Source organism: Leguminivora glycinivorella, chromosome 16 (assembly GCF_023078275.1).
Source record: "Leguminivora glycinivorella isolate SPB_JAAS2020 chromosome 16, LegGlyc_1.1, whole genome shotgun sequence".
NCBI classification, from domain to species: domain Eukaryota; kingdom Metazoa; phylum Arthropoda; class Insecta; order Lepidoptera; family Tortricidae; genus Leguminivora; species Leguminivora glycinivorella.
In genome coordinates this window covers 14,556,289-14,582,455 of record NC_062986.1, presented here as the reverse complement: position 1 = coordinate 14,582,455, position 26,167 = coordinate 14,556,289, and the positions used below count along the sequence as shown (strand labels likewise).

General features: G+C 38.3%; 1 protein-coding gene across 1 annotated transcript; it reads left to right on the top strand.

Moving 5' to 3' along the window:
- The first annotated feature begins 1,334 nt into the window (after window positions 1-1,334).
- Window positions 1,335-25,814, top strand: LOC125234370 (UDP-glucose 4-epimerase-like). Its single transcript, XM_048140569.1, is given in 9 exon segments — window positions 1,335-1,479; window positions 9,865-10,035; window positions 10,038-10,117; window positions 10,591-10,704; window positions 10,973-11,149; window positions 14,714-14,894; window positions 24,035-24,123; window positions 24,721-24,913; window positions 25,662-25,814. Coding segments are annotated over 9 exon segments (1,116 nt in total). The 5' UTR covers window positions 1,335-1,460; the 3' UTR covers window positions 25,754-25,814.
- Window positions 25,815-26,167: the final 353 nt, after the last annotated feature.

Sequence of the window (26,167 nt, the reverse complement as noted above, 5' to 3'; positions counted from 1 at the left end):
AGACCTATAATTAAAATCTCTGACCAATGATCAGGTCAAGATTTTCGGTCACCCAAGTTCCCAGCACAGTCGAAAGTGAAGATCTGACAGGCAAGGCCGTAACGGGACTATCGCCCAAACTAGCCCATCCATCCAAGTTATGTGGTTACGGTATTCTGCCGCCAACTTATATGAAGTTATATGCGTTCGCTTGAGCTTTATTGCCAACTGCATTAGGTGGGTAGTTGAATGATGGGGGGAAGAGTTAAAGTGGGGGTTTGGTAGATTCAATGGCGGCGAGGTCACTGTCGGAGACTGGACTCGGCTGCTGTCACACCGAAGCGAACGCATGCTTGTTTATAATGTTTGGATTTAGGTACCTACTTACATGTTAGGTACAGCGGGGCAAATTTCGACTGGGGGCAATTGTAACTAATCCATTTTTTTCATTATTACACTATGATGTTGAGTTCGACATGTATCCACTGAACACGCCTACCATATATAACCAGTGGACACTTTATTTAATAATGCAATGATTGTAAAACATGGAAAAAATAGACTAGTTACATTTGCCCCCAAGTCGAGATATGCCCCGCAGTACCTTTTATAGACAAAAGTTCAACACGGAAGTTTTTCTTGTGTTAGGCCGTTATATGAGTTTGATTTTGATTGAATTATTGTTATTTTAAATTTCTGTGGCTGTAGGGTTCAAATAATTGTACTTTTATGTTTGTTTTTGTTTTTAAATTAATGTGTTATTTGTCGTGGCATCACCAAATGGGCCCTACGGAAGATCAGAGCATCATGCTGAGTTGGGTCCATTTCGTGATGAACACTTTTATGTCATTTTTGTTTGATTTTATGTTTGATGTCTGTACATGTTATGTGATCGTCATGAATAAATGTCTTTTATCTTTTTTTATCTTTATCTTTATAAGACATCACCCCTAATTTTAGCTTGTGCAAGTTTTAAGAAACGTTGACGTTTAAAATAGCAGTGCTATAAAAATCACTGGCTTCTTTCTTGGTCTGTTTTTAGTGCTGTTCTCTTAAGCGCCGCATATTCAAGGGTGGCCGTGTATCCAAGGAGCCTAAGAATCGATTTTCCTAAATAAACTATGATCTTGTCTGCTGCCAATCCTTGGGCTACAATCAACAGTAAAGGATTGGTAATGTATGTGGATAAACGGACTAAAACTTGAGTAATTTCATGTGCTCCGCCTAACCTTTTATAGGATACAGGCGAGATTGTATGTTACATAAAACAGTGTAATATGGAACTAATACCCCAGAGGATCCTTCATCAAGATTCGCGTCACGTGTGACAGAGGACCAGGTTTGCAATGAACAGTGACGTGTGCGCTGGCGCGTTAGATGCGCGTGCGCGTGCTGCCGGCGCGAACGCGTTCCATTTTCGAATATTTTTACTTTTTAAAACCGTTTGTAACGTGCCAGTGCGTGCTGTGAAGTTATAGTCTATGGGAATTAGGAATAGACGTAAGTATTTTCATCGCAGATGGCGTAGTATACTTTTCGTAGAAATTTTCCTTGATGCAGGTGACTATTAAGATAAGACTTACTTAATTATTCTTGGAAAACTCTTAGGGCCACTTGTACCAACGAAAATGGAGGGTTAACCTGGGGGTTAACCCACCATTTTATATGGAATTTGACAGATGACAGCCCACTAACCCTGAGTTAAGTGGTTGGTGCAAGTAGGCCTAAATGTCCTTTTTTTATTCCAAATCTAACCTATAGAAACTGCTAGTATTCAAAATAATAAAGTTGTTGCAATTTACAAATGAAAATTGAGTTACTGACTAGTATTAACTGGATTAAAGTAAACTTTTTCACAAAGCGGCAAAAGTATATTTCTAAAGTTACCGTTTCGACTTTTATAAATTGCTTGAAGCTATATTTTCGATTTTAGCTATCATTATAGACATTTTATGAAGTAAACTACTAGCTATTTATAAAAGATGAAATTCCCATTGATTTGCCTCATCTCCGGGCCATTCCACATAACAAATAAACCGGTCTTTTCTCAGTAAACATGAATCATTCATTCATCATCCTCTATAAGCATCTGCTTGTAATATAATAGCAGGCTGTTTAATTAAATGTCAAAGTCGTTAGAATTAAATGAGAATGTGGACGTAGAGTTGATGGTTTTTCCCGATAGATGACACTGCTAGGTATCAAGGCAGAAATTAATAGTAAATCGCGCTAGATATGTCAACATAGCTTAGTGCTAAAAAAATAAAGCGGTTTTAATTATAATTCAACATTAAAAAAAATGTTTACGTGGATGTCTACTTTCGAAATACGAAAAAGTCACCAAAAAACCCTTAGCTCAGGAATATGGACTATCGGGAGGGTCTAATAAGTTTTGAAATTACTTTAATGCACCTTATCATTATCAATCTGCATGTAATCGTATATTTCTGCATGACAATTTTTAAGTGCACTGATGTTATCAATTATCATAAGTTTGTATCAAGATTTCCATTAACATCTTTCTAATTGAATTAAATAATGATCTCAAATTAATTGTTAATTGACGATATCATTTATTGATACATATCAGTAGCTGCTCTTCAAAAGTTTGCTTGTAGGGTAGTTTTAATACTAACCTGTATGCATGCATTTCTAGCAACGTATTACAAATTTTCTTTTAATTCATGTGTGGTTTACCACTTTTCGACTCTATTTCAGACAAATAAGGTCGAAAAGTGGTAAACCACTTTTTTGGCTGACTGTACATAGATTGTTTGGAGGCAAAATGCAACAGCCAAGGCGAGCCAATACTAGCACAAGGCACTAACAATAACAACGAATTAGTTATTTGTTATACAAGAGTGCAAATTTGTATTTTAACGCCGAGTGTGGAATTGAAAAACGAGCAAGCGAAAAGATTCTATAGTTGAACCACGAGCGAAGCGAGTGGTTCGAGAATAGAATCCTGAGCTTGCGAGTTTTTCAAATACACGAGAAGTAAAATATATTTGCACTCGTGTGTAACACAAAACTTTTCCCCTCATTATAGCGAGGAACTACAACGCAAAAAACCGGCCAAGAGCGTGTCGGGCCACGCTCAGTGTAGGGTTCCGTAGTTTTCAGTATTTTTCTCAAAAACTACTGAACCTATCAAGTTCAAAACAATTTTCCTAGAAAGTTTTCATAAAGATCTACTATTGTGATTTTTTTCATATTTTTTGAACATAGGGTTCAAAAGTTAGAGGGGGGACGCACTTTTTTTCCTTTAGAAGCGATTATTTCCGAAATGAAAAAAATATCCGCCCCCACTTTACATGTTTATCATTTTTTTCCATTTTTTATTTTTGCTTTGTTGGCGTGATTGATATACAGTAGTTCCACAGGTTATCCGGGACGGACGGACGGACGGACGGAAACGGACATCTTCATCACTAGATTAACCCACTTTTATCAATTTTAAAGCAGAAAATTTGCCTCTATTCAAGGTCAAATTACTTTATCCACTAGTGGATAAAATGCGTTTTTACCCGCTGGTATTAAAAACAAAACACGTGGTTCCGAGCTAGTCAGGTGAAAAGTCCTTTTCACAACACCCCACTGGTAAAGGCTCTCTTTAGTATTCGAAAACAGATAGCAAAATTGCATTTTATCCACAAGAGTGCAAAGTAGCTTAAACTTGATGTCTTGAGCTGGCTGGTAGAATTTACCTATAAATGATGATTTTGAATCATAAACATTGGATAAATTGATGGATGTGATTTAGTTTGATGTTTTAAATCAGTATTTTGTTGGTGTTGGTGTGGTGAAAATTTTGTGTTTCACTCGGTGGCAAAGTTTATTTAACCTTCGTGCCTTGAAAGTCTTGAAATGAAACCCTCGCAATGCTCAAGATTCCACTTTTTTAACCACTCGCCACGCTCGCGGTTCAATATTGGAATATTTCGCTTGTTCGGGTGTCAATATTGGCGCGTGCGGTTAAACAACAACTTTGCCCCCTTGTAAAACAAATAACTATTTCTCGAAGTGTTTAATCGATTTTTTGAGCCTATATTATTACACATCTCTTTCGTTCACGTTCTATTATAGAAGAACTGACTGAACACCAGTGTTGTGGTATTACAACATTGCTCATAATTACAGTGGTCATAACCACTCATAACATTGCACTGAGGAGGGTGAATGAACTGAGCCGTCGAGCCCGACAGAAAACGTAAAAAATGCGCCGACGACGCGCTTGCAGTTTACCTAGACTTTCCGAACCTAGCATCTGGCTGTACATTTTATTTGAAAGTGGACTTTAGGTGTTTGAATTTTAGGGTTGTATTTATGATAATACATATTAGTAGTTAAGGATGTTGAGAAAAACGAAAATTTGAGGATGTGCGGGCAATCTCGGGAAATATTAAAGTAGGTACTGTAGGTAGTTATAAATCAGTTATGATACCAACCAGTGACTATGAGTGAATATTATGTAGTGTCTTTTTAGCACGTCATATTTAGTGCAAATCCGAAAGAGCAGTTTTTGGGCGATAGAGTAACTAACACCCAAATATGTATGTCACAAAACATAAATTTTCACGCAATTTAATCAAGGACGCCAATAAAAATGGCAAATTTAACAATAGAAAATCGGACAGGCTACTTCTAGTAGTAGGACTGATAGCCTATAGAAAATTATGTAACTAACAAAAAAAAAATCTGTGCGTGCAAAAAAATATCGTCGTCACAAGACACCTAAAGCACAGTATAATAAAGAGTACTATCGTACAGTATGGCCACTCCCGCTCCCCGCTGAAAGTGCCGCCCACCCCCTCTCGGTTACCTCACAGTTACCGCCTGTCAAAAGCGCGAACAGTCGACCTGTCATATTTCACTCATACAAGCATAGTACGCGTTCACCTACACGAGCTTAGACTGTGTGCTAGGAACGCGCCTCTTTCATATATTTGATCGCCAGTGTCCGAGGTGTGCCTAAAGGTAAGCGCCTCCAAAATCTAATCACTAATATTGACTGCCGTGATTTAGTAATAGTTATTTGTAATACAAGGGGGCAAAGTTGTATTTTAACGCCGAGTGTGGAATTGAAAAACGAGCAAGTGAAAGGATTCTATAGTTGAACCACGAGCGAAGCGAGTGGTTCGAGAATAGAATCCTGAACTTGCGAGTTTTTTAACACACGAGAAGTAAAATACATTTGCACCCGAGTGTAACACAAAACTTTTCCCCTCACTATAGCGAGGAAACTACAACGCAAAAAATGCGTTTATCACTGATTCCAGTAGTTCCACAGGTGGTAAATCATCTTTATTACTAGATTTACCTACTTTTATCAATTTTAAAACAGTTAATTTGACTATATTCAAGGTCAAATTACTTTACCCACTAGTGGATAAAATGCGTTTTTACCCGCTGCTATTAAAGGACAAAACACGTGTTTCCGAGCTAGGGAGGGGAAAATACAATTATCACTCACTACTATCGTCACTCAGACTTAGCTAAAGACTTGTAAAATACCTATATATTTATTATTATATATACGTACACTAGATTTTTATACCTGCTTTGTGTTTTTTTTTTCCGTTACGTAGGTTAGGATTAAAATGATCAAATCAGATAACGTACGGCAAAGATAATCAATTCTTAATCAGTCTGTGAATGTGAATTACTATTTTCACTCAGTTCTATTGTAGAGTGAAGAAGTAGGTGGTGGAAATCGCAAATTTATTTTTAATAGGTATATAATTAAGGTGTGTGATCTTTTTCTATGTAAGTGTAACAGTTTAATTACCTACTAATGAAGCAAGGGGAAATAACATTCAAGTGATTCAAGTGTCAAATAAACACCTATAGTTTGTACGGTACAGTAGATACTACCCGAATGGCGTTTACGAAGGCTTCGATTCGATAAATATGTATATCCAATCATGCTCAATACCTATGAAGAAATTTTCCAAGCAAGCTAAGATGCTTTAACAGCATTGCAGTAAAGTAAGTTTTACTACGAGAATGGTATACTTTGCCAGAAGAGTCTTATCCATACTAATATTATAAATGGGAAAGTGTGTGTGTCTGTTTGTTTGTCCGTCTTTCACGGCAAAACGGAGCGACGAATTGTCGTGATTTTTTAAGTAGAGATAGTTGAAGGGATGGAGAGTGACATAGGCTACTTTTTGTCTCTTTCTAACGCGAGCGAAGCCGTGGACAAAAGCTAGTATTATATAAATTCACCCCGCTCTCGAAATTACCCCTATACACTTTATTCGAAATATTGTCAGAATTTAAGACCTGTGTTAACATTTTCTCAAGAACAGTAGAGACGACAGCCACAACCACAAAGAAGGATAAATTATACCTAAACAATGGCTTGCAAAATTGTGCAAACTTCATTTAGCAAGATGTTTAATAATCAAGCACAAGGGTACAAAGTAACTGTTTATTGGTAGCTGACATTTTATAAACTTCAGTGAGTTCAGTTTATTTTAACTGGAGGGATAGGAGGCAAACGAGCAAACAGGTCGCCTGATGGTAAGCAATCACTGCCGCCCATAGACACCCGAAACACTAGAAGTGTTGGAGGTCCGTTGCCGGCCTTTAAGTGTAGGTACGCTCTTTTCTTGAATTTGATATTTTTTTTTTTTATTAAACAACTTTCGTAGATCGGACTCCAACAATGATATTTACAACGTACCTATAGAATAAAAAGTCCATACTAATATTATAAATGGGAAAGTGTGTGTGTCTGTTTGTTTGTCCGTTTTTCACGGCAAAACAGAGCAACGTATTGACGTAATTTTTTTAAGTGGAGATAGTTGAAGGGATGGAGAGTGACATACTGACATAGGCTACTTTTTGTCTCTTTCTAACCCCCCACTTCCCTAAAATGGGGGGTGGAAGTTTGTATAAAGCATTCCGCAATTTTCGAATTTAAGGCGAGCGAAGCCGCGGGAAATAGCTAGTAAGTAATATAGGTATATTTTTTAGATTAAATAATGGACAATTGGACACGATGACAGATATCAGATAACCTAAGCTTTTTGAAAAATATTTAAGATCAGGAAACGTGTACAGTCAAGTGCAAAAATATGTATCGAAAAAAATGTCTCATAAATATGGTACTACGCTCTTATTACACCGGACGAAGATGCTATGGGACATATTTATGAGTAAGATGTGTACACACATATTTTTACCCTTGATTGTACGTAACTACCTAACTACCCTACCTAGTTAGAGAATTAACAAAGTTTTAGAGTTTTTTTTTATTGAAAAACAGTTTGTAGGATAAGTCTAAAAGGTGTATTTCAAGCAGCACAAAATGAACACAACTGCAATGCCTGTTCATCACTTAGCATGGCTATAATAACTGGTCCACTTAGGGCGATGGCATCTTGTGGCGACTAGGCTCCTAAAATAGAACTAAGTGGCTAGGCAACATATTTTCTTATAGCTTCTCCACACTTTTTGATAGCCTTACTGAATAACCACAAAATTAAAATTTTGAAAAAACCCCCAACCGCGACCTAGTGGACCGATTTTCATGAAACATGGCTAAGAACACTCCCGACTAACACAGCTTTCAAATAAAAAAAACTAAATCGAAATCGGTTCATCCGTTCAGGAGCTACGATGCGACAAACAGACACACACACAGACAGACAAACAGACAGACAGACAGACAGACAGACAGACAGACAGACACGTCAAACTTATAACACCCCGTCGTTTTTGCGTCGGGGGTTAAAAATTTAAAGAAATAATACATAAAGACACGTTAAGGTGTCTTTTCTTGAAAATTTATGGCTAATTTTGCGAGGTTGGCGAAATATCCTAAAAAATAGCGTAGGTACACCCATCTTAAAGACCGGCAACGCACCTCCAACACTTCTGGTGTTTCGGGTGTCAATGGGCGGCAGTGATCGCTTACCATTAGGCGACCTGTCTGCTCGTTTGCCTCTTATCTTATAAAAAAATCCTATAGAGATTGAATAAATAATTAAAATTTTCCGACAATTCTACATTAAAGCCTCCGCCACACATAAAGCGTTTTGATTAGAGTAGCGTCAGCGGAGCGCAATGATAGCGGTGCGCCGGACAAACGCTGGCGCTCCGCTCGCAATCCGCGCGCATTCCGCGCTCGTTAGTTCCCGCCGGCGTCCGCTGGGCGCAACGCCAGCGTTCGTCCGGCGCACCGCTATCAATGCGCTCCGCTGATGCTACGCTAACGCTCCGCCTACGCTCTCAAAACGCGCTTGTGTGGCCGAGCTTTAAAGTATGGGGACTGACATATTCCAACAATAAAACGGAATCTTTTAAGTTTTTCTTCCTTTAGGTATTCTTAAGATTTTTTTTTTTATTTCCGTGAACTTATTAATTGCCCACGTACCAGGAAAACTATTATTTATATCAGATGAAATCAATCTTATCACCGATTGATGGCTCTTAAGTAGTGAATCATGTTCACAAACATTATGTTATTCGATCGTGTCTTCATTACTTCTTGAACGTGACGATACATGGTCACTTCCGTGCGTTTAATGGCATATTGTATGCATCAGACTGCCCAAAATTAAATGCTAACTCAATTATGCATAATTATAATTATCGTCTATGGCATAGACTATGCAGAAGAACGGACTTCTAATAGACTTATCAACGGATACCAGACTATAGGTGAAGATGAAATGGCAACTCTTCAATTTTCAAAAAACAAGGCATTTTGTTTTGGACAATACGACAATTTTCTAATATTTTTGCTAATATGTAGTATAGCTTGTATTTATTGAAAACACGAATTCCCCGCTAGTGTTACAGGTAGTTAGGCCCAGTTAAGAAGCAACTATAAAAGTGTGCCCTAATGGCATGTATATTTGATACCTAGTATGAAATATCATAGCACACACCGAAGGCGACCCACCGACGTCACACCGAAGGGTCCTTTCGACCAATGAAAATGCGACGTTAAGTTTAAATACCTCCGTTTACGGGTAAAGATTTAAAACGGATGTTACAAAACCAACCATATATTCGGCATCAGTAGTCGACAAGGCTACTTTTCTCATAAAGTTAAGAAATATGCCAATAAAGATGTTTAGTGTCCTTGATTTTGCTGTCAACTTTCTATTTACACCGGAGGTCGTTGAACGCTTGGCATCAAACTGCAGAAACTAGCACGACACTGATTAAGCGAAAACTAATGTCATGCATAAACATCTACATCACGCGATATCTCGATTACTTGAGAAATGAAACATATGATGAGGATTAACACTAAAACTAGGAACTAGCAGCGGCTGGTCCATACAAGCCGATTCCCACCGGCTTGCCTAAAATTGATTACTAGTAAAGTACCTAATGTTGAAGGTAGGTTTTTTTTTTGCTTTAGTGTTGCCTAGCAGAAATTTTCAACAGCCGCCACTGCTAGGAACATAAGGGTTTTTCCATTGACAGGCCATTATTTTAAAGCTAATCTTTGCTACAAATACCGGTATATTTGTCAGGTGGATAAATACGGTACTCGTTATACCATACCGTTAATAAGTAGCCGAACTTCAACACAAATATGAATGTTAGACGGGATAAGAATATGAAAATTGACTTCCTTTTGAAGTTTCCCCACATACATACTTTAGTAGATCTCACTAGATTATTTCCATGCTAGTGCAGACAGCCAGACAGCGCATTAGCGCGTACCTACGATTTTATGGATCAATTTTCTATTAGAACATCTCTTCGAGTATTCCACTCTTTCCAATCGTGAGCCAAACATTTACAGAACAATTATTAACATGAAAATATTATTAACTGCTTCAATTTCTCAGTCTTTTGTTCACTTGAATTATGAATGCGACTATAAACTTATAACTAAATAAACACAATCTTTTTCAGTGCAACAAGGCACAATGCCGCGCTTCAAGACAATTCTCGTGACCGGCGGAGCCGGGTACATCGGCAGTCACTGCGTTGTAGACTTAGTCCAGGCTGGACATGAAGTTGTTGCTATAGACAACTTCGCCAATGCAGTGGGAGATGATGACGGATCACCGGCGTTGAGGAGAGTGAGGAAATTACTGGGAAGAAGATCACATTTTACAAGGCTGATTTGCTGGACAAGCCACAGATCAGAGATATTTTTGATAAGGTAAGTGTCCCATCGGTCATCGGTGTGTACGAGGCCATGTGGCTATAAGCCATTGCGTGCCAGTAGTGGCTACCGACAACTTTGCCAACGCAATGGGAGACGTTAAGAGATCACTCGCGTTGAGGAGAATGGTCATAGGATAGGAAATCTTGAACGATAGTTTTCCAAACAACGTGAGGGGGATGAAGAGAGAGCCTTTCACTTGGAAGAGATGACCAGAAATAATGACACATTTGGTAACATTGAATAGGTACCGTATTACTTCGTCTGTATCAATTTTCTTTATGTACTTAGCCTTAAACTCCCGCGACGTATCCAAACTGGAGACAATAAACCTTTAGTTTAGCAAGTGGGTGGGAAACTAAGTTCTTTATGGCCCCAATCGCTTCTGATAAGGAACCAGAGTCAATTGTCTTGACAAAATCTTCCTCCCATATCAATCAGTTGTCTAATCGTTTTTGTGTGTTTTCCAGCACCCAATAGACTGTGTCATCCACTTCGCAGCGTTGAAAGCGGTCGGTGAATCTATGCAGCAGCCCCTTCTCTACTACCAGAATAATTTGCTTGGCATGCTCAATCTACTCGAGGTAAGAATTCTAGTCTATCAGCAACAATTTGCTGTTAAAATAAGGGCTATCTTTCTGAGAACATATATTTACGAATCTAGGCCATAGTTTCGCTCTCAATAGTCTCAATAGTCAAGCAAGAGACGAAACGTTAATCCCCCCCAAAATTTTGCCCAATGTACAGCCATATCAAACATCACTATCAAGGGTTCCAAGTCGAAGCCAACTTATTGTGGTGGTACTTTCAAGAACTTTACAAAACAACTACTTATTTCAAATATTCTTCTAGGTCATGCGTTCACACGACTGCTTCCAAATGGTATTCTCATCATCCTGCACCGTGTATGGGGAACCTAAACATCTGCCAATCACAGAAGACCACCCGACGGGGAGCATCACAAATGTCTACGGCAGGACTAAGTACTTCATCGAAGAAATGCTGAAAGATTTGAGTGCAGCTGATAAGGTGAGTGTTAGACTTTTGTCGAGTCAAAGAACTAGTTCCGAATGGGATACAGAAAGTCGAAACATCTGCCAATCACAGAAGACCACCCGAAGGAAGCATCACAAATGTCTACGGCAGGACTAAATACTTCATTGAGGAAATGCTGAAGGATTTGAGCGCAGCTGATAAGGTTGGTGTTAAACATTTATCAGTACCTAGTGAATCTGTGAGTTTTTACTGCTCTTGTACCAGTCAAACAATTGTGGGTCCGAATGGGAAACAGAGAGTCGAACGAAACCCATCGTCAGGGGCCCATTTATCAAAACTGAAAGTTACAAGCGGAAGTCTCTTTTCAACTTGTCATATTAGACCTGTGGCCCGTTTCTCGAAAGGTACAAGCCTTGTATTACAAGTGCGCAAACTGTCAAATCGTATGGGTTGTCATGGAAACACACTTGTAATACAAGGCTTGTACCTTTCGAGAAACGGGCCCATTGACAACCACTTGTAAATTGTAACTTGTAGCTTCGAGAAATGGGCCCCTGCCCACCATAGAAGGCCATCTGATAGGGACCAAAGTGGGTGGATATGCTGAAAGATCAAAAAATCTACTTTGTCCACTATCAACATGTTACGATAGTTACCACGTTAAAATTTTAACTGTTTTGTGTCGTGCTACTCAATCACGCTTGACCCAAATGCAAACAAACATTAAAGTGAGGTTAGTGAGGTGATGACCACTTAGGTAGGTATAGGTATATCAATTATGTTCGTGTGTTTAATTTTTCGGGTTCCATAACGGTTATAATTAATCAGAGGTTTCATTCGTGTGAACATGATAAATAGAATGGCATTGTTGATACCTCTAAATCTTTATCACCTTAAACTTTAATTTCCGTTGTTGCATCGTACACATATCTTTTGGATACTTTATAGCAATATTTTGTGCAGTTTGTACTACAACTAAGTTCTAGCATAAGTATCTTACTAGAAGTTATATATTACTTTGTATATTTTTACTAAACAATGTACAAAAAACACAAACAATTAAAAAACAATTAAAAATCTCATACAACGCGTTATTTTTAGCTATCTGGCAACCCGTGCACAGATTATGCAGAAAAGTGCATACATGTGTGGATGCAAGTATTTTTGCACCACATTAGGATTGCAATTAACTTTTGAAACAAAATAAAATTAATGAAATTTCGATTTTAGATTTATAAAAATATATTAATTACGACCAAGAAAATGTACTACGTTACAATATTACTTTGTATATTTTTACTAAACAATGTACAAAAACTTGTTTTTAATAAATAAATAAATATAATAAACATACGTATCTACTCCTATATCTCTTTGAACATCGAATTAATGTGGAACAGATTTTGATGACTTATGAAACGGATATTAGGTACTTATGTTATGTAGGTATTTATAAGTCCATGTTATAAGTATGAAGAGCAAGAATGTGTTAATTAGGGGAAGGTGAGGTATAATGATTCCCTTAAGGGAAAAACTTAACTGTGGCTAAAGCTGAAGACAAAAACCGCAAGATTTATATTGTTGTAGGTAGTAAACTTACTTGACGTTGTAACTGCACACTTGTTTTTTATTATATGTGTGTATTTTTATAGTATTAGAGGTTTTTGATAAAGTTTAGTAAAGGATCATTTTATACACACCCTTGTATAAAATGATCCCTGGGGTAGGGGTAAAATAATCCCAGGGATCATTTTAAACCCGGCCCTTTATTTATTACGGCCCGGCATTTTATTACGGCCCGTTTGTGCAAACACTCTCGAGTTTTTTGTTGGGACAGTGCATATACTCGTCTCGTCAACATTAAATATCCGATGGGGTGGAAAATAATGTTTTGCTTGCACATTTGCGAAAGTCGAAAAAATTTGTCCACCACAGGCCTTATTAAAGGCTCGCGCCCGAGCAGAAGACATCGATTCTGGGGCACGCATCGTAATGTCCGGATGTCTACGTCTAAACTAAATCAACGAAGCCATTCAAGTCCAACTTTTCCTTTTTCTTCAGAAAATGGATGAAGTCAATTATTTCTGCCAGTTCGTGAGCTAAGCTTAAAACATCCTGTGTGGTCAGTCCGTACATTCTAGACTCCATGTCCTTAATGTAATCAACCAGTTCCTGTTCTTGTTCTAAGTTAAACACAGTTTGTTTGCGACCTAGCTTTTTAGCGGAGCCTACAGCTATTTTATTTTTACCTTTGGCTCTTTTTTTAAAGCCATCACCGGGACCTTAAACTCTACTTGCAGTTTTGTAAGGCATGCCATCTCTGACGGCATCTAATGCCTTCTGCATTTTGTTCTTCAAGCCAATTTAGGCGATTACTTTTGCGTATATAAATTCGCGGCATGATCTGTAAAAACAACAAATACTAATGGGGTAAAATGATTCCAGGGATCATTTTAAACACATAGAAAGGCATCGTTTTGCCCCAAACACCAAATTTCTAGATATCGATCAAATTATAACCTTCAAATAACGCGTGCGGTGATCGAACATGGCTTAAATATTAGCTAACCGATATTAATACCCTCAAATAACACAATATTTCAATAAATACGAACATGAATAAAGTAATGAAAGTTCAAAAACAGGCTTATCTTAGATCAGAGCCACACTTTTTGATTATTTTTTAATAAAATCACGCCGAGCTCTCGCACCGCCATGACACTTGGAGAGGTGACTGGCTCAGGCGCGGGGAACATGTTTAAAGCGCATTTGGATAGATGGCACTAGTTGTCTCTGATTTAGGGCGGGGGATCGTTTGACCTCCAGGGATCGTATTACCTCACCTTCCCCTACCGGTAAACGCTACTTATTGTAATTGTATTCCCACGATGGCAAGGATGCAATTAAAAATATATTGAACACTGTCAATCTTTAACTAATATTATTAATACGGACGTCTCTATACAATATCTGTCCGTCTATTGGTTAGACTTCAGGCACTGGTCCCACCAAAAGCGTTGTTGCGAAAAAGTGATGAGCCATCAGCGAAAGAAACGAACAAAAGATAGCCGCTCCCATGTAAATAAAAGAGACGTGATGATAACGCGAGCGAGTACCTAGTTCGTCACTGAGCGATGAATCGCTTATTCGCTTTTGGTGAGACCTCACGGCTCAGCCACGACAATGGTCTAAGCGCGACAGCGGTGAGCGGCGGCCATACATTGGAGCGAGACACAGCGATAGGACTTTTCATTCGCACGTATGGCTGCCGCTCACCGCTGCCGCGCTTAGACCAATGTCGTGGCTGGGCCGTCAAGTTCACGTTTCTTATGATTTTTGACCCTCGACGCAAAAACGACGGGATTTTACCTATAAGTTTAACGCATCTGTCTGTTTTGTTTGTTTGTCTGTGTGTGTCTTTCTGTGGCATCGTAGCTTCCGAACGGATGAACCGAAAGCTGAATTAACTGACATCAGTCGGGACTGTCGGGAGTGTCCTTATTAGCCACGTTTCATGAAAATCGGTTCACTGTGTCAGAGATTTTTTCTAAATTTTAATCTTGTTGTTAGGTTATTGACCTGTCTATATTTTTACAGAGATGGAACATAATATCCCTTCGCTACTTCAACCCAGTCGGTGCCCATCCTTCTGGCCTGATCGGCGAAGACCCAACCAAGGAGTTCACAAACCTGATGCCTTTCATGGCGCAAGTGGCGTTGGGCAAGAAACCTGTTCTTACTGTCTTCGGGAATGATTATCAGACTCCTGATGGCACAGGTAACTCTTTTGGCCTTGGTCTAATTTGAGCATCATACTAAAACACGTCAGAAAGAGATGGGTATATCTTCACTATAAACCCTGTCGGCGCGCATGCGTCCGATCTGATGAGACCCTGACAGCTTGAGATGTTCACATACATACCTACAACTTGACAAAAAAAGAGTATAAATGAAAAATTGCCAACATCGCAGTGTCGTCCCGTTTTCATTTTCAGACACCTACATACCTATTTATTTGAAAAGAATGAAATAACATTGTTGTCACTTTCTAATTACACTCTTTTTTGCTAAACTGTAATGCTTCTTAGTTACAAGTCGCTTTGGGCTCCAAAAATCACGAATATAATTTTATCAAAACCTATAGGAACTTTTCATTTAAACTTCATTCTTGAGATTAAAACTAAGAAAAGGTATTATAAACTGAAATAGATACCATACACTAAAGAAAAAGCGATCAAGCCCACTGGTGGCGAAGCCGGGAATCGAACCCGGGTCTCCAGCTAACGCGGCTGACGTGTTCGACCGCTACACCACCCCGACCGCCGAGGTACCCGTCGAAATTTCTCTAGTGTATGTTATCTCTGAAGGCTAGGCGCCTTTGACCAACTCTAAGGGCGAGCAATTAGTGCTTGCACCTCCTATATGAATTAGGGCTCCCGGTCGCGTCCGTGTTTCGTGTACCCGTTGCCGGGTATCCGTTCCCGTGTTACACGAATCCGGATTTCTGGCCCGTTTGGAACGGGTAATTAGGGACCGTGTAATTAAAGTCCGGGTACCCGTGTAGTCCGTGTGTCCGGATCGACGGACTCTAAAAACCCGCGGGTCCGATCCGTTCTCGACATATAGTGATGCTTGATGATCGTTCGCGTTTTCGGTTCAAGCGAATATTAAAATCAGTTTAAAGAACCAAAAATGATAAAACCTTAATAACTAAAATGAAAAAGGGACAGCGGAGCAATTGTGACTGGGGGACAAATTTTAACTACTCGATTTTTTCCATGTTTTACATTTTAGGCATTATTATATAGAGCACGCGTTTTCAGTGGCCTAAATTAGTATGATGTCAGAAAGCATGAAACTTGGTATGCACATAGCTTTGACGTTCATAAGAATAAATAGAAGTAGAAACACGCCGAGGAGTCAATCTCTTCCCCCCCACTATTATCTCCCATTTTTAGCGTTTTTAAATTTTCACGAAAACTAAAGGTTTTGGTAAGTAAATATTACGAGTAGGTACTTACCAGAAAGATGTCTAGGAGAAGTACCATGAAATTCTCTACAATACTTCCATTTAAAGTATATTACTAACAGTCGATAGTGCTACCCCTACTCATCCCACTAGTAGTTAAAAACAAATATTATGCGGGGGACTTAAGCATAATTTGAAAATGATGAGTTAAAAGCCTACCTACCCACCTTAAAAGACACCTACTTTAAAAGACAGTATTGTAGAAAATTTTATGGAGAATAAACTTTTCCTAAATATCGTGATTATAGCTTTCACGGTTTTCATAACAATATAAAAAACCTGAAAATAGTGATATAAAAATGAGGGAAAAGAGGGGAAACTCATCCCACTAGTAGTTAAAAACAAATATTATGCGGGGGACTTAAGCATAATTTGAAAATGATGAGTTAAAAGCCTACCTACCCACCTTAAAAGACACCTACTTTAAAAGACAGTATTGTAGAAAATTTTATGGAGAATAAACTTTTCCTAAATATCGTGATTATAGCTTTCACGGTTTTCATAACAATATAAAAAACCTGAAAATTAGTGATATAAAAATGAGGGAAAAGAGGGGAAACTCATCCCACTAGTAGTTAAAAACAAATATTATGCGGGGGACTTAAGCATAATTTGAAAATGATGAGTTAAAAGCCTACCTACCCACCTTAAAAGACACCTACTTTAAAAGACAGTATTGTAGAAAATTTTATGGAGAATAAACTTTTCCTAAATATCGTGATTATAGCTTTCACGGTTTACATAACAATATAAAAAACCTGAAAATAGTGATATAAAAATGAGGGAAAAGAGGGGAAACATTGACACCTCGGCGTCTGCGTACTTTTATTTTTTTCTGTTGTGTTTGTAAGTTACCTATATACATATCAAGTCTCATGCTTTTTGTCACACCCTATCCGACTAACGCAAGTTAAGAACCAGGACTATGGATACATATTCACTTCAAGGTGGTTCCCTCCAAAATAACAAAAAAAATATACCATTCTTAACTAGGTATTTGTAAAACAGCGCGGCTACATCTAGAACTTTTCAAACAAAAGGTTTGTCCTTGTCAAAGGGAAGCCGGGTGTGAGGTTTGAGTGTCATTGTTATTAGTAAAAATCACCACGGGTATTGGTTATTGTGCCGCCCACAAGTCATTATTACCTTTGTCTTCTCATGCGACGTTAATTCTACTAACTTCTTAGATAAAAATAATAACTCGATAGTTCAAATACATTTTATTTAGTATACGCGATATAATCCGTTTCCATAGTTATGTATTTTATCTATTTAAGTATGTATATCGTCGCGCAGCACCCATAGTACTAGCTTCGCTTAGTTTGGGGCTAAGTCGATCTGTGTAATGTCCCCAATATTTATTTATTTATTTTAGAACTATGAGACATAGATATAACTATAATAAATTGCATGAGTAACTGTCGCGGTAACCGAAGATAATATTTTCAAGTATATTTGTCAGCATCTGTACATATAGTAAGTACCTATAGGTGGTATGGTCCTTATAGGTAGTTAGTAATCCCCATGAACATCATACAACAATCAATTAATGTAACTAATATAGTATTTTTCACACAAACCAATACCCTTCTATTAGTTAACCTAACAAATAAAGTCCATTAAACTCGCAATTGCCTTAAACAACTTTATTGAAAAAAACCAGTAGACTAGTATGCCTGGCGAAAGTATGGACCTATAAGAATACGTTTGTAATATTTGTATAGCCTATAACGTAACGGGAATAAGTGCAAAAAATATAATTAACACGTTATTGACTCAAATAAAATGAGTATGTGTAAAACCAATTCGTATTCGTTCGCTATATTAACATAAATTTTAAAATTCACCTATTTTTTTAATACAAACCGGCCCGGCAATAAGTCGATCGGTCCGCCGGCCGCCTCGTGTGTTCAATACCCGAACGGTGCCGAAGTCCGTGCGTCCGGCCGTCCGGCCCCGAACGCCGATTCGGCACTACACGCGCGAACGGCACTACACGGGAACGGACTTCGGCGGGTTCGGGTAGTTCGGACGCTTAGCACCGCCGGGGCTAAGGGGCCGGACGCACGGATCGGCGGGTAGTAACGAATATCCAGAGCCCTAATATGAATCCTTTTGCAGGATTACGATATAGCGAGAGAGATGGTGCTGCCATCTATCGATGTAGGGAACAAATCAAATTAAATTATTTTATTGTATGTTTATATACAGGGTGGTTTAACACCATGTTCCTTCTCGGGAATATAGCGTTATATAATTGCAGCAGAGTAGATTAGTGAAGGTTGGAATGATAAATTAAACAAAAAATAAAATTAACAAATTTGCCAACTTTTGGCCCTGGTGATAACCCTACATGCACATATCATATTGTTAGATTAAGGGATCGCAATCGGGAAATCTCGGACATTGTTTGCATTCTTTCCGAGCTTTGACATTAATACACTGATGTATGAATGACGCATGTCAAATACTTAAATGAAATAATGGCAAAAATATGATTATCAATCTTTATTACATACTTTTAACCATTTTTAACACTATTTTCACGTTAACATCCTACGGTGTTCAAATGTTCTTCCATCTTCGTAGGTAAATGCATGATGTTCCGTGACGTTGTAGCACATGATATTTAATATTGTATGTAATTAATGTTTCCCTGGACTCCGGCGATAATGCCGCAGTATTTTTTCATCGAGTCTAGCTGCAGGGCCCGCGGGTTGATTCGTTGGTCATTTTGTGCTTTTTCGTGATAGCCACATTGGGATAAGTTTGTAATCTAAGTGACTATATCAGAAGCACCTAAATTTTTTTCTATGCCCCACCTGATGCGAGAGTGGATTTGGTTTGTTACTTTTGTTAATAATCAGTCACATTACAGTTCCATTGCAGTTTTACGTAGAGCAAATTTCAATAATCACGATGTTTTAACATAGGCAATTTTAGTTGAATAATTATGACATTAGATGAAATGACAATACCTATCATTTCAAGCGTCAAACATCTTATCAATTTTCGACAACGTAAAGAGTTTTGCTGGTCGTTGAAAATGTAACCTATTAATTTTGCGAACCAAATAATTGTTAAGAACTAGGTCATGCATGAAAAAATGTGGGCGTACATTTTTTCATGCATGAAAAAATGTACGCCCGGCTTTAAAAACAGTGATGTGAAAAGCGGTTATACCAATTATTACATTATATCAGTCTAAGTAAGATAAACATAACTTTTTTTATGATAAAAGAGGTCGCGATATCCTCCTTAATTGTTTATGCCTTCATGTTTATGATTAGTAGTCAGTGGTTGTCATATCTAATGTCACTTGAACAATTTTTGTGTTGATATTATTAAAAATATGTATGTAACCTAAGCTTTCATCTGATAAATCCACAAAGAGAACGGTCCCTGAAAATCCTGCGACATTTGTTATCGGTGTCGGAAACAGATCCAAAATGGTACGGCATCAAATTAACACCAGTAAATGTTCTGTCATCTAACGATTGTTTACAAGTAAGGTCATTGACCCTGTCACCTGTTTAGGGTTTGCACCTAGTACATTTTTACAAAAATGTTTGAAAGGCTATAACTTGAAAATAGTTAAGAGCGCTATGACAAAAAAGGGCGATATATTGTAAAATGCACAATATTTATCGACAAAATTGTACACTTTACTCATACTAAAAGACAGTGAAAGTACTTGTTTCAGTTAGAACATCTTATTAACTGTCGGTTAAATAAAAAACATATGAAAAAAAAAGCTTTTTCAATTAGTAATGATTGTTTTTCTGATGCTCGTTTAGGAAAAACCGCGTGAAGCACAGAATTCGGAGCTCTTATTATGTACAATTTGATAAGATCACTCTCATAAATGAGGTAAATTTAAGTTCCAAATATCTTGAACTTAAGGCCCATTAAACAATATTTATCATTTAATCCTTTGAAATTGAGAAATTGAAAGTAAAACGAACTCAATTTTGTCTTGAAAATACATCGAAACAAGTGATCATTTCTCCGAAAATCTACATGTTATCGAAGTTATTTTAGTATATAAATAATCTGCACAATGTGCTTAAACTGCTGTTATCCATTTGTCGTTATAATATTTTATCATGATTTTTTGCCAATTTTTTGAAAACTAGCCTTCCTGTCGCTATTTTACCGGCGACGGACGCCTGCGATTTCAGTGCCGCGCCGGAGCTCGAGGAGGTAAGACGTATGTCACTTTGGTCTCCGAGTTTTCATCGCAAACGTCGAGAATATTTATTGTTGTGTGGGTCGGACGCCTTGTTTCTACACGGGCTATCCTCGCATTGTGTGTGTGTAAACAGCGACCAACGAATTTGATCCTAGATCCGTAAATATTTGCTTTTGTAATACTTTGTTATGTTTAAATGTTAAAGTATTACAACGTTGTGAATGTTGTGATGATAAAAATGTGAAAATTACAATACGGTCAAGATGATAAGACACATCAAGATGGTACTCGGGATCTGATGATGGAGCCAGAAGGTGGTCACCAGTACCAGTGAACCATGTAAGTAAACGACTTCGTGTTTAGGCTCGTTGGGTTCGTCTCAACAAGACCTTTGACAAGAGGTGGTACTCAGGGTCTGATGATGAACCACCAATGAACCATATAACTAAACCCAGAGATGGGGAAATCGTAATCGATTCCGGATTACACGATTACTTGATTTTACTTTGTAATCTGACACTACTGGGTGTCAGATTACTTGTAATGTAATCAAGTGAAACGGTAAATTACCATTACATGTAAAGGAATCACTAATCATCTATACAATCATTACTATTACCAATAATTCGGAATCATAGTCGATTCAAAATAACTGAAATTATTGACTTGATTACTTTCAGATTACGAATATGTAGTACCTCAGATTGCTGACTGTCACTTTGACACAAAAGTCGTCATGGGTGTCGTAAAATAGGTTTTAGGAGGTGCTGATTCCAAAATTAATGACTAATGTTCAATCTGACATTGCTGACTGTCACTCTGACACAAAAGTCGTCATGGGTGTCGTAAAATAGGTTTTAGGGGTGCTGATTCCAAAATGAATGACCAATTTGGAATCTGACATTGCTGACTGTCACTTTGACACAAAAGTCGTCATGGGTGTCGTAAAATAGGTTTTAGGGGGTGCTGATTCCAAAATTAATGACCAATGTGGAATCTGACATTGCTGACTGTCACTTTGACACAAAAGTCATCATGGGTGTCGTAAAATAGGTTTTAGGAGGTGCTGATTCCAAAATTAATGACTAATGTTCAATCTGACATTGCTGACTGTCACTCTGACACAAAAGTCGTCATGGATATCGTAAAATAGGTTTTAGGGGGTGCTGATACCAAAATTAATGACCAATTTGGAATCTGACATTGCTGACTGTCACTTTGACACAAAAGTCGTCATGGGTGTCGTAAAATAGGTTTTAGGGGGTGCTGATTCCAAAATTAATGACCAATGTGGAATCTGACATTGCTGACTGTCACTTTGACACAAAAGTCGTCATGGGTGTCGTAAAATAGGTTTTAGGGGGTGCTGATTCCAAAATTAATGACCAATGTTCAATCTGACATTGCTGACTGTCACTCTGACACAAAAGTCGTCATGGGTGTCGTAAAATAGGTTTTAGGGGGTGCTGATTCCAAAATTAATGACCAATGTTCAATCTGACATTGCTGACTGTCACTCTGACACAAAAATCGTCATGGGTGTCGTAAAATAGGTTTTAGGGGGTGCTGATTCCAAAATTAATGACCAATGTTCAATCTGACATTGCTGACTGTCACTTTGACACAAAAGTCGTCATGGGTGTCGTAAAATAGGTTTTAGGGGTGCTGATTCCAAAATTAGTGACCAATTTGGAATCTGACATTGCTGACTGTCACTTTGACACAAAAGTCGTCATGGGTGTCGTCAAATAGGTATCCGGAGGTGTTTGAAAACTAATGACCAATTTGGAATCTGACACTGTTGACTGTCACTTTGACACAAAAGTGATCATGGGTGTCTTCAAATAGGTTTTCATGGGTACTGATCTCAATATTAATGATCAATTTGGAATCTGACATTGCTGACTGTCACTTTGACATAAAAGTCGTTATGGGTGTCGTCAAATAGGTTTCCTTTCCAGGGGTACTGTGCAATGTCAGGTTCCAAATCGGTCATTACTTTTTAAATCATTTCATTAATTTTGGAATCAGTGCCCCCTAAAAACTATTTGACTACACCCATGATTCCTTTTGTGTCAAAATTACAATTAGCACTGTGAGATTCCAAAATAGTCGTTAATTTTGGAATCAGCACCCCGGAAACCTTTTTGAAGACACCCATGACGACTTTTGTGTCAAAGTGACAGTCAGCAATGTCAAGATTCCAAATCGGTCATTAATTTTCAAATCAGCACCTCCGGAAACCTATTTGACGACACCCATGACGACTTTTGTGTCAAAGTGACAGTCAGCAATGTTAGATTCCACATTAGTCATTATTTTTGGAATCAGCACCCCTAAAACCTATTTTACGACACCCATGATGACTTTTGTGTCAAAGTGGCAGTCAGCAATGTTAGATTCCACATTGGTCATTAATTTTGGAATCAGCACCCCTAAAACCAATTTTACGACACCCATGACGACTTTTGTGTCAAAGTGACAGTCAGCAATGTCAGATTCCACATTGTTCATTAATTTTGGAATCAGCACCCCCCAAACCTATTTGACGACACCCATGATGACTTATGTGTCAAAGTGACAGTCAGCAATGTCAGATTCCACATTGGTCATTAATTTTGGAATCAGCACCACCTAAAACCTATTTTACGACACCCATGACGACTTTTGTGTCAAAGTGACAGTCAGCAATGTCAGATTCCACATTGTTCATTAATTTTGGAATCAGCACCCCCGCAAACCTATTTGACGACACCCATGACGACTTTTGTGTCAAAGTGACAGTCAGCAATGTCAGATTCCACATTGGCCATTAATTTTGGAATCAGCACCCCTAAAACCTATTTTACGACACCCATGACGACTTTTGTGTCAAAGTGACAGTCAGCAATGTCAGATTCCAAATCGGTCATTAATTTTTAAATCAGCACACCCGAAAACCTATACTCGTGGTATATGCACTTGAAATGTGAAAGTGAAAATGCTAGAATGACATGTAAACCACGAAGTTGTATAGTCATATTGTTCATTGGTATTGGTGACCACCATCTGGCTCCATCATCAGACCCTGAGCACCACCTTGAAGTAATTAGAATTGTATTTGTCTTATTTTATCATCATATTAATATAATTATACTTTACTCTAATACTTATCATATAACAAAAGCAAATATTTGGGATGGGATCTACTTTTATAATTATTACTTTAATTTTTTAAATAAATTTTAACATAATTGATATTATTTCGCGCTATATTCTCGTATTTTCGTACAAAATAATGTTTATTAGAAACCAAAAGTTTATATCGAGATAGTAGATTGTGGTTGTTATCAAAATTCCATAGAAAGGATCAAGATTGTTTTGTCCATTATTGTAGTGCGAGCGAGTGATAAGACGTGCTAGAAAGGGTCGGCATATTGGGCTCGCGCGGCGGGTAAAATACCTAATTTCGCCCGACGCCGAAATGTTATAACGCTCTTTTGTATAGTTTCTAGGGGAAAAATGTTGTCCTAATGCTACACTATCTCCCATTTCCCGAAAGGATCGTCGTCCGATTCCACGCGGTATAGTAGTGTTACTACTTAAAAAAACAAATCAAAAAATATTTCATAAAATAATTTGATTTGTTCCCTACATAAGATAAGGTATGTTCAGAAATCGTACAGCAGATCTTAAAACCCCTAACTCTGCTCCACAGGAGTGCGAGACTACATTCATGTCATGGATCTGGCTAGCGGACACGTTGCGGCTCTGAACCTGCTCAGTGAAAACCACGTTGGACTTAAGGTAACTTTCTTGTCACTAAGTACATACATATAATCACGCCTGTGTCCCATAAGGAGTAGGCAGAGCACATGAACTACTAAGTTTCAGTGCCACTCTTGGCAAAAAAGGTTGCCAGCCTCTCGCCTACGCCACAATTTAACCCATATCCCACAGTCGACTTCTACGACACCCACTGATGCATATACATCACTATGCATTTAAGGGTTAATAAGTAAGGCAGAAATATATACAGTAACTGGGTTGACCGTGAGTGACGTCACTCAATTCGATTTCATATAAATTCCATATTAGCAAGTCCTTTAAATTTGTTTTGACAGTTCTTTAAAAGAAGCTGATTTGACTAGGAGGCAAGTACCAAGTAGCCTATTGTATGTATGTATGTATGTATAAGATTTATTGTACATAAAGGAAACAAAAGAGACACAGTTACAGAGTCAGTAATATACAATGTAGGCGGACTTATCCCTTAATGGGATCTCTTCCAGTCAACCTTTGAGGAAATGAGTAGAAGCGAATTAACGATGAGTGACGAATTCAAAAACCTACCCTATTGTACCTACTTAAATACTCCTTTCAACATTTTATTTTAACTTTCAGGTTTACAACCTTGGTACAGGCCGAGGTGTCTCCGTCAAAGAGTTAGTAGAAGTGTTTGAGAAGGTGACCAATACAAAGATCCCCCTAAAGTACGAAGACAGGAGACTGGGTGATATCACAGCTATGTGGGCAGACGCGACACTCGCCAAGAACGAACTGAACTGGGTCACTAAACACACTATTGAGGAGATGTGTAAGTACTTAAGTAGCTAGGAATATTGTAGATGGCTAACAATATAGTAAAAATAGGCACTGTACAATTGGAGGTCTTCGAGAAGGCGACCTACAAATATCCCTCTAAAGTATGATAACAGGGTGATATCACAGCTACTTATATAGGCAAGACGTGACAACTGGGTCACTAAACACACTATTGAGGAGATGTGTAAGTACTTAAGTAGCTAGCAATATTCTAGATGACCCACAATATTCTAAAGGTAGTGCATTATTGGAGGTGTCCGAAAAGGTCAAGGGCGTTAGTACTCAGGGAGGGTCACATGATTAATGTGTGTGCCCAAGCCAGGCTGAGGGAGGGGGTCATGACTCCCATGATTATTGACCATTCTTATTCGTAGTTAGCCTTAGTAAAACAAAACTGTCAATATATAAGTACGAACGCTAGCAGACAACAGCACAAGGCAGAACGCTAGCACAAGCTTTTATCGCCGACTGTACCTTTCTTTCAAGTTCCTCTACTGCTTTCCGAGACGTTTCTAAAAACCCCTTACTCGATGGGGATACGACGTTTCATAACAGAGTTCCTATGACCACCTACCTACTCCATCATCAGATCAGCTCCATGAGACCATAATATTGCATTGTCACGTGATTTATATATGTGTGCAAAATTGCAGCTCAATCAGAAACCGGGAAGTGGTTCAAAATTTAGCTTCTACTACAAGGCAAGTTGAATAAAAGCTTATAAAAATATATGATTACAGGTACTGACTTCTGGAGATGGCAGACCATGAACCCTAATGGCTACCCGAAAAAAACCGTCAAAACCAGTGTCATTGTGAATGGAAAGAGTTAGGCATTTGACTATGACTTATGTTACGCGTACTTATTATTAATAAACTAGTGTATTAAACGTCTATGGCTCGTTTTTCTTAACCCTTTAGCTGAATTTCATTGAATGATGATGAATCAACCCGCTGCTACCACCCAATATCAACAAAGGTTCACAATGACGTGCGCCGTTCAAAGGGTTAAACAATTCACAAGAGCCCGCAAGGGCGCAATGAAGTGATTGAAAATATATGTGTTTATCACATACATGTACATACAATCACGCCTGAATCCCATAACCCTTTTGGTAGGCAGAGCACATGAAGTACTCAAGTTTCAGTGCCACCCTTGGCAAAAAGCTCAAAACAGACTGATCAAAATAGTCGTAGAACATTTAATTTTCGCACTCACGTACGAAGGTAGTGATGTAATCCAGGTT